Below are 12,474 nucleotides of genomic sequence, written 5' to 3'. Positions count from 1 at the left end.
GCGCAGGCTCATCTGGTTTGAGCAAAAAGCCCACCAGCTTGAACCCAAGGTTGCTGGCTCCATCAAAGGGTTACTTGGTCTGCTGAAGGCCCGCAGTCAAGGCACATATGAGAAAGCAATCAATGAACAACTAAGGTGTTGCAATGTGGAACGAAAAACTAATGACTGATGCTTGTCATCTCTCTCCATTCCTGTCTGTCTGTCCCTGTCTATCCCTCTCTCTGACTCACTCTCTGTCTCTGTAAAAAAATAAATAAATAAACAAATAAATAAAATTTAAAAAATAAAATAAAAATCTACCTTCAAGGAAAAAAATAATAAAGTGTACCAAAAAAAGGTAATTTAAATTAGAGATTGATATAATTGCAAGAATAATAGGGGTATAGTATAAAGTTATTTTTAATAAAATTAAAACAATGAGACTTTGTTCTGTTTTCCTCTAGAATAGCATGAAAAAATGCTAGTTAAGATTTCTTGACTTTGGTACACCATGTATATGCAACTGTCTGCTGGACATCTCTATATGAATGTCCCTTAGTCACTTCAAAATGAGCATGTTTGAAGTCTAACATTCTCATCATGTCCCTCCAACTTGCTTATCTATCTGTATTCTTTATCCAGTTAATGGAGTCAGAAAGAAACATTGGAGTTATTTTTCTGCCTCTCCCTTATTCTACACATACATCAACTATCTAATCTCATAGATTTTATTTTCCAAATATTTCTTACATTGGTTCTCCCCTCTCCAGCACCATTGCCAATGCCAACGTCAACCCCTTAGATCAATCCTTTAACCTCTCTTACTCAGATTGTTATAATAGCCTTCTCACTGGTCTCCTTGCATGAGCTCACTCTATTCACCCAACTTCAGATACATAATTTTTCTAAAAAGCAAATCTGATGTCACTCCTTCCTCAATATTCTTCACTGGATAAAATAATTTACATGGCAAAGTTGGTCCTTCAGGGCTAGACCCTATTTATTCTTCATTCGTTACTTCTGTTCATTCATCAAGTCTTTACTGAGTCTACTTTGTACCAGGCACTGTTCTAGGTGTTAGAGATAAAACAGTAAAAAAAATAGACAAAAGTCTCATCTCTTAGCATTCCTCACTCTCCTTCAACCCCTTCTTTCCACATTACCAGTGTTCCTTGCCTTCAAGAAATAGTGAGCCACCTGCAATCTACTAAAGATATTTTATTCTTTTATACAAACTTCTACTAATCCTTCAAGTTTCTATTTAGATGCAACTTCCTCTTTCAGGACCTCCCTGAATTGCCTGTGTACTTTATGAATATTCATATTTTGTTTGCATTTCTCTTTCCTCTGACAATAAGTTTGTTGAGCACAGGGTAATTAATGTCTTTGGACACATAATTAGCAAATGCAATGTCTTTATTAAATGAAACAAGTGAGGGCCTGGCAGGTTGGCTCAGTGGTAGAGCGTCGGCCTGGCGAGTGGAAGTCCCGGGTTTGATTCCCAGCCAGGGCACACAGGAGAAGCACTCATCTGCTTCTCCACCCTTCCCCCTCTCCTTTCTCCCTATCTCTCTCTTCCCCTCCCACAGCCAAGGCTCCATTGGAGCAAAGTTGGCCCAGACGCTGAGGATGGCTCCATGGCCTCTGCCTCAGGCACTAGAATGGTTCTAGTTGCAGTGGAGCAATGCCCCAGATGGGCAGAGCATCGCCCCATAGTGGGCATGCCAGGTGGATCTGGTCAGGCGCATGCAGGAATCTGTCTCTCTGCCTCCTTGCTTCTCATTTCAGAAAAATTTTTTAAAAATTTTTTTAAAAGAAACGAGTGAATAAAATGACAAAAGCTTTCCTTAATTATTAATTGTACCTAGTGATCAAATGACTTTTTCTTGATCTCTCAGAATTACAGGCAAAGTCATAAATGAGAGTTTACACAAACAGCTGTTCCTTCCAATTATTACACAAGACAATTTTCCAAGCCCATATGAATGTGAACCTTAGAGGTTTTGCCACCTTTCTATTTGACCCTTATTTCAGCATACGTTTATTTCATGAGTAAAATTTTACTCTATATCCTGGGGCAAAGGCCCATAATTAAAAGTGTAAAAACATAAGTATTTCAAAATATGTTGTATTGCAGCAACCACAGATTTTATGAAAAGGGTATTACACCACTATAGAACTTCTTTGCTATCTTGTAGAGATGTTCTAAAACAATGCATCTTGCATACTAACCTAAAATAAATACATTTTTAAAAATAAACAAAAATATATATGTATAATTGCCTAGATATAAAGTCAGCCCTGAAATATTTTAATAATTATATTAAGAAATTCCAGGCTTGATCTTTCTGTGCCGCCAATAATGGTGTGCATGAATGTCCTGGACGATGCTCTCAAGAGTATCAACAATGCCGAGAAGAGAGGCAAATGCCAGGTTCTCATCCAGGCATCCCCAAACTATGGCCCGCGGGCCACATGTGGCCCCCTGAGGCCATTTATCCGGCCCCCGCCGCACTTCCAGAAGGGGCACCTCTTTCATTGGTGGTCAGTGAGAGGAGCACTGTGTGTGGCGGCCCTCCAACCGTCTGAGGGACAATGAACTGGCCCCTTGTGTAAAAAGTTTGGGGACCGCATCGTCCGGTTTCTAACTGTGATGATGAAGCATGGTTATATTGGTGAATTTGAAATTATTGATGACCACAGAGCTGGGAAAATTGTTGTGAACCTCACAGGCAGGTTAAACAAGTGTGGAGTAATCAGCCCCGGATTTGATGTGCAAGTCAAAGATCTAGAAAAATGGCAGAACAACCTGCTCCCGTCCCGTCAGTTTGGTTTCATTGTACTGACAACCTCAGCGGGTATCATGGACCATGAAGAAGCAAGATGAAAACACACAGGAGGGGAAATCCTGGGATTCTTTTTCTAGGGATGTAATACATATATGCAAATAAAATGCCTCAAAGGACCCAAATAAATAAATAAATTTTGTTTTTAAATGCCAGGCTTTCAATAGACAAAATGCTGTGATTTATTCATTCATTTATTAAACCTATGTCCAAATGTAAATCAGGAAAACATTAGAAATGAATTCCAAAAGCAAAAATGAAAAGTTAAGATACTGTAAACCAACTCCTTCCCAGTTAAACAGGTTGGAACATCAATGGTAATGTGAGGGGGTGACCATCTGTCAGTACATAAAGGACTTTGTGTTTCAACACAAAGACATTGCTCAACCCACATCTGGATCCTGTAGCCAAACTCTACCCTCACTGAGACAACTCCTACTGAAATATATAGGCATAAAGAACATGAAAATGAATTTTTAAAAAGCCAGCTGTTCATTCCATGGGCATTAAATGTATGAGAGAATTAGGATAGAACTGAGTGCACTTTTCTACTTGTATTTATTTTTTAAAAGAGAACAGGGAGTTCAAAACAAAAGAATTTGAGTAGGTGTTAGGAGATCATATTTCTCACCTCATCGTAATAATATTATAAAATTCACTTGAATTCACATGGTTTTCTCCTCCTGATAAGGTCTTCTCCTCTCTCTAACTTTCTAAATCATAACTTGGAAGGTACATCTTAGTTCCCACCTTCTCTTAAAAGCCTCTCCTTATTACTTCAGCTTGCTCCTGTTCTTATCCCACACTAAACTACTGTACTTAGAAATTTAGCACTATTTGTACAGTCTTCTAGTAGTTTTGCGCCCTTTAGTCTTGCATAAATTATACGTTTCTTCACAAGAGCAAAAGTAATATTGTTTTCACTCCAAATTTTTTAGACTTTTGTGAGTCATCAATTCTATTCCTCACCTTTTAAAATTAAAACAGACTCAGCGCAAAGAGATGGCAATATAATAAATACTGTAACTGATAATTATTCACTGAAGGACTCATCCTCTGATGTTCTCAATTTCTACTAAGCTGGAATGGGTTGGTCCTTACCAAGAAGTTATTTATATAACATGAGCTACATCACTCTGGAGTCAGGGTCTAATTACCAGAGCACAATCATGAGAAATTCCTATAGCCTGATTAGGCAGTGGTGCAGTGGATAGAGAGCCAGACTGAAACACGGAGAACCCAGGTTCAAAACCCTGAGGTTGTCGGCTTGAGCACAGGCTCATCCAGCTTGAACATGGGCTCACCAGCTTGAGTGCAGGGTCACTGGCTTGAGCCCAAAGGTCGCTGGCTTGAAGCCCAAAGTTGTTGGCTTGAGCCTAAGGTCGCTGGCTTGAGCAAGGGGCCACTCGCTCCACTGTAGCCCCCCAGTCAAGACACATATGAGAAAGCAGTCAATGAACAACTAAGGTGCCACAAGGAAGAATTGATGCTTCTCATCTCTCTCCCTTCCTGTCTGTCTGTCCCTATCTGTCCCTCTTTCTGTCTCTCTCTGTTCAAAAAGAAGAAGAAAAGAAAAATAAATTCCTATAAAATATCAAATGGTCTGCATCACAGCATCAAAGTTTCCGCATAGTATTCAATTTGCTCAGTATCTGAAATTTTGAAAAAGGCTATATATTGATACTAGTATAATAAATAGAAATACATATTCTAAATCTAGATTGCACATGTTTCCATCCCAATTCTTACTTACTGGCTATTACCTTGTAAATGAGGCAAATTACCTAATTTGTAATTTTTTTCCCTGTGCAAATGAGAATAATAATAGTGTCTACCTGACATGGGTGCTGTGAGAATTAAATGAAATACTACATGCAAAGGCCTTGGGATTGTGCCTAGCATGTGTTCAATTTAGCTATGATTATTATTATTTTAAAATAGTCTGTCCAATTTTAAAACATTTAATAGGTTTATTTATGAAAATTAAAAAAAACCCTAATTTTTTTACTGTTAGAATGAACAATTTCTTCTTTAACCTACCAACAAAAACAAATACCTCAATCCCTACTCACAGCCAAGTCCGGTTGACTTAATTATCCTCATTTGTAAATCACCAATTCTGTTCCTCAGTTTTGTTTTGCTTTTTTTTAAAACAGATTGAACTCCTAGGAAATTATAGAGCTAAATCTATGTGCCAGTTATAATGTAAGCAACTAAATGAGTATACATATATATACACACACTTCACATAAAAATCCTTTATGTTATATACATTAATCCAATTTTACAGATGAAAGCACTGAGGCTCCAGAGAAGTCAAACATCTTAATCAAGGTTGTACAATTCATAAGTGGCTAAACCAAGAATGGGATTAAAGTCTATAAATTTCAGATTCTACTTCCTTTCTACTACACTTCACATTGCTTGCCTACAATTTTCTTTCCCCCTTAACTCACCTACATCTAATTTATAGCAGAGCACAACATACAAAGGTATTTCCTCATAGTTCCCCATATGTTCTTGCCAAAGCACATAGTCTTGCAACTTCCCCTTTCTGTTCCTTGAGTCTCAGGTCAATTTAACTTCCTTTCTGGTAGTAAGAAATGTAGTGCTTAGGGCTAGATTTAGAGTTCCCATGTCTTCCTTCTAAAGACTTCTTTTAAGTAAAGGCTTAGAAGTAAACACTTTTCTATCTCTCCAAAAGTACTCAAGGTAAATGGATATGCAGAGTCTTATTCTATTTATTTTTTATTTTTTACAGAGACAGAGAGTGAGTCAGAGAGAAGGATAGACAGGGACAGACAGACAGGAATGGAGAGAGATGAGAAGCATCAATCATTAGTTTTTCCATTGTGCGTTGCAACACCTTAGTTGTTCATTGATTGCTTTCTCATATGTGCCTTGACCGTGGGCCTTCAGCAGACCGAGTAACCCCTTGCTTAAGCCAGCGACCTTGGGTCCAAGCTGGTGAGCTTTGCTCAAACCAGATGAGTCTGCACTCAAGCTGGCGACCTCGGGGTCTCAAACCTGGGTCCTTCCGCATCCCAGTCCAACGCTCTATCCACTGCGCCACCTCCTGGTCAGGCCTGAGTCTTATTCTAATAGTAGTACTGAACATGCTATTAAATACCAGAATGAACAAATCTCATCTTTTACAGTGGTAAGAAATGTGAACCTTCTGAATATAAACTTGTGCAGCCATGTTTTGGGGAAATAAAGGAAGCAATGGCGAGCCACTACTATGTTCTCAACCTCAAACAACAGAGTGATTAACAGTTATCTCATTATAAAAGCCATATGGCATGGTCATAAGGACACTGGACTTGGAATTAAGAGACCTAATTTGGAATTCTTTCTCTGCCACTTATTATCTTTGTGACATAATATCCTATATAAAAGGAGTTGTGCCTGACCAGGCGGTGGCGCAGAGGATAGAGCGTCAGACTGGGATGCCGAGGACCTAGGTTCGAGGCCTGAGGTCACCAGCTTGAGTCTGACTTAAGCAAAAAGCTCACCAGCTTGGACCCAATGTCGCTGGCTCGAACAAGGGGTTACTTGGTCTGCTGAAGGCCCACGGTCAAGGTACATATGAGAAAGCAATCAATGAACAACTAAGGTGTCGCAACGAAAAACTGATGATTGATGCTTCTCATCTCTCTCCATTTCTGCCTGTCTGTCCCTATCTATCCCTCTCTCTCTGTCCCTGTTAAAAAAAACAAAAAACAAAAAACAAACAAACAAACCAAAAAAGGGAGTTGTGAGTACTGAGGCAAATGACTATGAAACATAACAAGCATCACAAATTTATTACTTGTTGTACTTAAAATTATAAACTTTTTAATTAAGTTCACTTCTATATTTTGAAGTACATACAATAAGATACAATATTGTACAGTAATACACTATGATTTATAAAGCATACAAAATATCTACTGCTTAGTATAGAACCTTTTCTGCCATGGTGCTAAAAGTTCCTTAAAAATATTCCCTCATTAAGCCAATAATATTCCTTTGAAATTGAAACAAACCAGAATTTATCAAGTGATGTGTGTTAGGAATTTTATATACATTCTACTCGTTTAACCTTCACAACCTAAGAACAAACTGAGGCTCAGAGACATGAAATAACTTGCCAAAAATACACAGCCCCTAAATAGCAACAGGTCTTGGATCCATACCCAGGTTAGGCTGATTCGAAAGCTTGTGTTCTTTTCTTTATGTAACACTGTCTCTTCAGCTTTCTGAGTGGGTGGGGTCCACAAAAAACTACAGGGTCTCATACAAGGTTTCAGTGTAGGAGAAGGCAAATCCTCAGGCTTGGGGTTTTGTTCTACTAGAGTAAGCCACCTCCAAACAACATCTTACTTTAAAGGTAATTTTCAGACCATTCCCACTTAATCTAGTTTTGATCCCCAAAACTGTGCTGGTACACAGAGTGAAATCAGTCTTTTTTCCACTAAAGAAATTAATGTATTATCAAGTTTAAACCTTGTGCAAAGAAATGGTTCTAGAATTTAGATAAGAGAAAAAAATAAGTCAAAGAACACATTTCCTGAAACTCCACTGGTAACAAACAGGATTATTTCCACTGGAATGCCTGGAACTTATTGCTTCCACAAAGCAGTTTGCTTTTCCAATAATATTTTTCCATGAAATTTAGAAAAACTATCACAAAGCAAAATTGGTGACCCATGTACTTCTAAGGAACTAAATCTATAAATTAGAAGTTTTGTAATCTTGACATTAAATATAATATATAAAAAGAGGAAATAAAAGTATATGAAATATTTTGTAAGTCTATGGCCCATCTCCCTCTTCATTTAAATCAGTCTGGTCCTTGAAAACAGGAGCCTTAGTTTTCTTAATCAAATAAAATTACCTTTCTTCTCTCATCTGCTGCTTACCTGTTGCAGAGTATGCTGAGGGCTCCACGTAGACTGCATTGACATGACAGACAGAGCCCGGAAGTGTGATTCAGGTAAAAGCCCTCCTTGCAGGTTGCACAGTGAAGCCCCTGATAACCTGGCCGACACTCACACTGCCCTGTGGTCTGGTTACAGCGATTCACATCCAGGCTTCCGACCACAGAGCAGTTACACACGTATTCTGCAAAGGAAAGAAAGAAAGAGACATTATTAACTAAGATTTAATGCTTTCTTAATAAAATGAACTCTATTTTTCTTAATAAATGTTTGTGACAACTTTGTAAGGATAGATAAAATTAATCCTAGTTCAAATTTACTTTCTACCCTACTTTATTTAAATTGAGAAATATATAAAGTACATGAAGCCATGTATCATTCAAATTATAAAATTTACATTCTCAATTACCTTTTCGGATGTGAGGGTGATCTGGCTGTGACATTTGTCACCCCATTGATCGCCAGGGTTGATTTGGCTGATCCGGCTGGCTAGGTGGGTGTCCCCTTCCTCCCTCACCACTCCATGTGCGTCCCTCCTGAAGCTGCACATTTGGACAAAGAGGACGACCTTCCCCGGATAGAGGAGAGGACCGTTCTTCAGTCAAGGGTATACAAGTAGCTGCGCTCTCCTGCTAGAACCTACAAACAAGTCTCAATTACCTTCTCAGTACTCTTCATCTTCTAGCTCTTTGACTCTACAATCCAACGTGTGTGGGTCTGTATATCAGTAACTTTTCTGGATTGTAAATCTCCAAAGGTAAGGCCTATGCTTATCTACATAACACCAAGAGCACATGGTAGAAATGACATCTTAAATAATAAATAATCCCTTAGGCAAAAGCCTAAGGCTCAGATGGTTAACTGTGGCAACTTACATAGGTCAAACAAAATTGTACTATACCTGGAATCATAAATTAATATGTTCTTCCCAGGAAGAAATTAATGGAGAATTGAAACTTATGTGAGAAAATAAGGTAAATCCCAGATGAGCAGTTTATAGGGTCATCGTATCAGTGAGTTAAAACCAATCATAATTTTAATGTCTTTCCCAATTTCAAGGATTTAGAAAAACATTTTCTTTAGATACATTTCAAACAGTTCTTTAGATGAAAATATTTAGAAATCCTTGGCTTTAGCCTTTTAATGCAGATACATTTGAAGGTCAGTTAGGATTTAGTTTATGCTATTATTTATATTCATTTTATCAGAAAAAAAGCATTTTCAGCATAGTTTGACACAGTACTAACATAGGACTTTGCAAACGTGTACAAAACCTTGTAGTTAAAATTAACTGCAGATAATACAAAACCTTGTACATATTTTAGGAATAGCCCCCATTCCAAAATAGCTATAACCTGGGTTTAAAAAGCCCAGAGAAATCTATGATACAAATTATACCTCCGAATAGATAAAGAACTATATAAAATGGCATCATTCTGATAAAAGTATAGCTTGGAAAAAATAATCTTTGATGTAATTTTCAATAATTTCTTAAAAGTTACTAGATAACTGCAAATCCACAGTCCTAAATAGAAAGTTATAAGGGAATTTGTTTCCCTATTCTAGAAAAGGAAATTAGCCTTTAAAATTTTTTGTCATCACAAGTCAAAACAAAGGATTCCATAAAGATATTCTTAGCCAACTCTATACCTCTAACATTTCTTCAGTTCCTAACCTTTAGTGTTAGCTTCTCTCTGTTCTTCCCACCTCTTCTAATTTGTAAATTTACCCAATGAATAAATTTATATAGGTGAGTGATTATTTTATGCATATGTCAAGGTTGAGTGGTAAGTTAGTTACAAAACCTAGGGAGAGTTCAGATTTCTTCAGCACCAAACTTCAGAAAGGAATCAGCCTCCTATCTCAATCAATATTCTTGTTTTTATTAGGCTATATAAGCATGACATTTCTTTGACAGAGTTACATGTTTTCACATTATTTCTACTGCATGTGTGTGTATGTGTGTGTGTGTGGGGGGGGGTTTTTGTAAATAAGGAAGCTATTTTTAGTGCTCTGTAAACGTGCCAATGTCAACTTCACAGCAACACCTTGACTACACTAAAAATGACCAGAAAACTTAAAATAACATTTTTCTTCCAAAATCTGGCAGAATTTCAACATACATCCAAATTTCTCCTGCTGGACCAATTTCATCACAAGTTACCTAACCAAATTACACTGGTGGGGGCAGAACTATTGAAAAGGGGAGGGCAGGGGAGGAAAGGGGAGGGCAGAGAGAACAAATTTAAAATCTCTATCATAAAGGCTGAGAATCTTACCCTATTATTTTCTTATTAATGTACTTTCACCTGAAACCTGAATCAGTATTCCCAATGAATGAAGTAAGAGTAATATTTTTTAAAAGAACACAATATATGGACTCTTAGACAAAACTTTTTTATTCAATGAAGTTATAATGGATAACCTTCCATACTAACCAAGTTCATCAGTTATTTCTATAGAGCTAATTCAAAGTCTTCTTTGTCCCTGAGCATATTCTTTCTCATCCCATCTCTGAACCTTCGCTCACTCTGTTCCTCTGGAGATGCTCTCTCCTCTCCACATATTCAAACCTATCCCTTATTTCAAGAATCACTTAAAATTAACTCTTTCATAAACTCTACTGCCTTTTGCTTGATACCTACTAATTATAACTCCCATATGACAATAATTTGAAAAGGCAGTAAAGTGAAGCAGTTATGAGCACAGACTGTAGAGGAAGACAACTTCAGGTTTAAATCCAACTCTCTCACTAACTTTATGACCTTAGGCAAGTTAGCTAACCTTGTGCCTTTCTTTTCTCATATGTAAAAATGGCATAATAATCCTTAGCCGCAACATATAAACTGGAAGTGGTTTGGAGTGCTGCAGTAATTAATACAATCGCTGGTAGAAAGGGATACCTAATAAAATAACTAACACAATTCAGATGTCAGATTCATAGGCCACAGCTTTGTTATACCCTGTGGGCAAGATCTGGAAGCCTGGGATTAGATTTACTACCATGGCAGTTTTGAAACTGTTTGAAAATAGAAATATAAAGGCCCAAAAAAAAGGACAATAAATTCATTTTTTTCTCTGAGAACTGTAACTTGTGAGATAATTTTTATGTAAAAGTATTCAAAGTAATCATTGCATTTAAATTTAAAGTTGTGAGCCATCTAAGTAGATTAATAAAATGGCGTTTCAGGCCCTGGCTGTTTGGCTCAGTGGTAGAGTGTCGGCCCAGTGTGTGGAAGTCTCGAGTTCGATTCCCGGCCAGGGCATACAGGAGAAGCACCCATCTGCTTCTCCACCCCTCCCCATCTCCTTCCTCTCTGTCTCTCTCTTCCCCTCCTGCAGCCAGGGCTCCATTGGAGCAAAGTTGGCCCGGGTGCTGAGGATGGCTCCATGGCCTCCGCCTCAGGTGCTAGAATGGCTCTGGTTGCAATGGAGCATCGCCCCCTGTGGGCTTGCCAGGTGGATCCTGGTCAGGTGCATGCAGGAATCTGTCTCTCTGCCTCCCTGCTTCTTATTTCAGCAAAAAATGCAAAATAATAATAATAATAATAAAATGGTATTCCACATATGCCTTGCTCTATACATTACCAATATGGGATTCTACAAATATAATGACAAAAACAGAAAGGTTTAGGATGTGGTTTCAGAAAGGATGAAAAAGAGCATTTATTGGTACTAACCATCCTAACAGTAGCGGGGTGAATGGCAAATATTTCAAGACAGACTACCCTAGTAACAGGAAGGGGGCTGAGGTATCAAGACAAAAATACACTATCATGTTAACATTCCTCTCCAAATTAACCAAAGGAAAGGAAGTTGAAGCAAAGCCTGGGAATATGTGCATCTCTCCTGTTTGGAGCTCAGAATACAAGGCCCTATCCCCATAATCGATCTCAAATGAAATGACTCAAGTTAAATAATAGTATGAGTAACAGTAATAACTGTAAAGCACCATGAACATCCATTTAGTTGTGTCAGGAAAACATGCTAGCATGTAAGTAGAGTAAAACTAAGATAAGAGCCTTTACAGTTCTTGACATTCATATGGAACCAGATAGGAGTTAATGCAGAAATAAGGCAATTTAGTAGGAGGCTGCAAACTGAAAAGAATGAAAATTTCAAATGATAGAAGCAGTGGGAAGGACCTATAGCCAAAGAAAAGAGATAAAGCACTGATTTTTTAATTGGATGGAATCACAGACACCAGAGCAGCAGAAAGGAATCTGCAACATGACTAATAGATGGGAATGAGAATGAAACAATACAAAGACAACATAGAAAGGTAATCATAGACAAGTCTGAATAAAATGCCAAAAGCTCATTTGGTTGCCCAGGAGTAAATATGAAACAAACTCTCTGTCATTTCAGTAGCAGGTTTCCTTTCAATGCCCTATAATTCTTAGGAAAACTCTATAGAGAAACAGAGAAGAATGTTAGTGTTAGAAAGTAAATGTTAGCAGAGAGGCTGAAACCTTTAGCAATGTTTATTCTTTTCGGCAATGTTTGGCTTCTGAAGAGCAATGAAACAGTAATTTGAACCCTGAAGAAGAATAAAAAACTAAAATCTGGTGCCAAACTGTTTGAAAATAGACATATAAAAGCTCAAAGAAAAGACGAGATGAAAATTTTCAGCACTTAAAAAAAATAGAGTAATTTTGTTTAGAAGTCCCGTAAGTTCCTACCCCACCCTGTGTACAAGTATCTGTCCTGATAAAATATTACCTCTT

General features: G+C 37.7%; 1 protein-coding gene across 1 annotated transcript in view; it reads right to left on the bottom strand.

The window, feature by feature from the left end:
- The window catches only part of MEGF9 (multiple EGF like domains 9), a 108,268-nt gene that overhangs the window by 47,301 nt on the left and 48,493 nt on the right, over positions 1 to 12,474 (bottom strand). The window contains exon 2 of the mRNA XM_066367307.1: positions 7,730 to 7,931. Coding sequence (XP_066223404.1) covers positions 7,730 to 7,931 — 202 coding nt within the window. The remainder of the gene's footprint in view (positions 1 to 7,729; positions 7,932 to 12,474) is intronic.

Source organism: Saccopteryx leptura, chromosome 2 (assembly GCF_036850995.1).
Source record: "Saccopteryx leptura isolate mSacLep1 chromosome 2, mSacLep1_pri_phased_curated, whole genome shotgun sequence".
Classification (NCBI taxonomy): Eukaryota; Metazoa; Chordata; class Mammalia; order Chiroptera; family Emballonuridae; genus Saccopteryx; species Saccopteryx leptura.
Note: the sequence above shows the minus strand (reverse complement) of the source record. Positions and strands in the feature narration are given on the sequence as shown.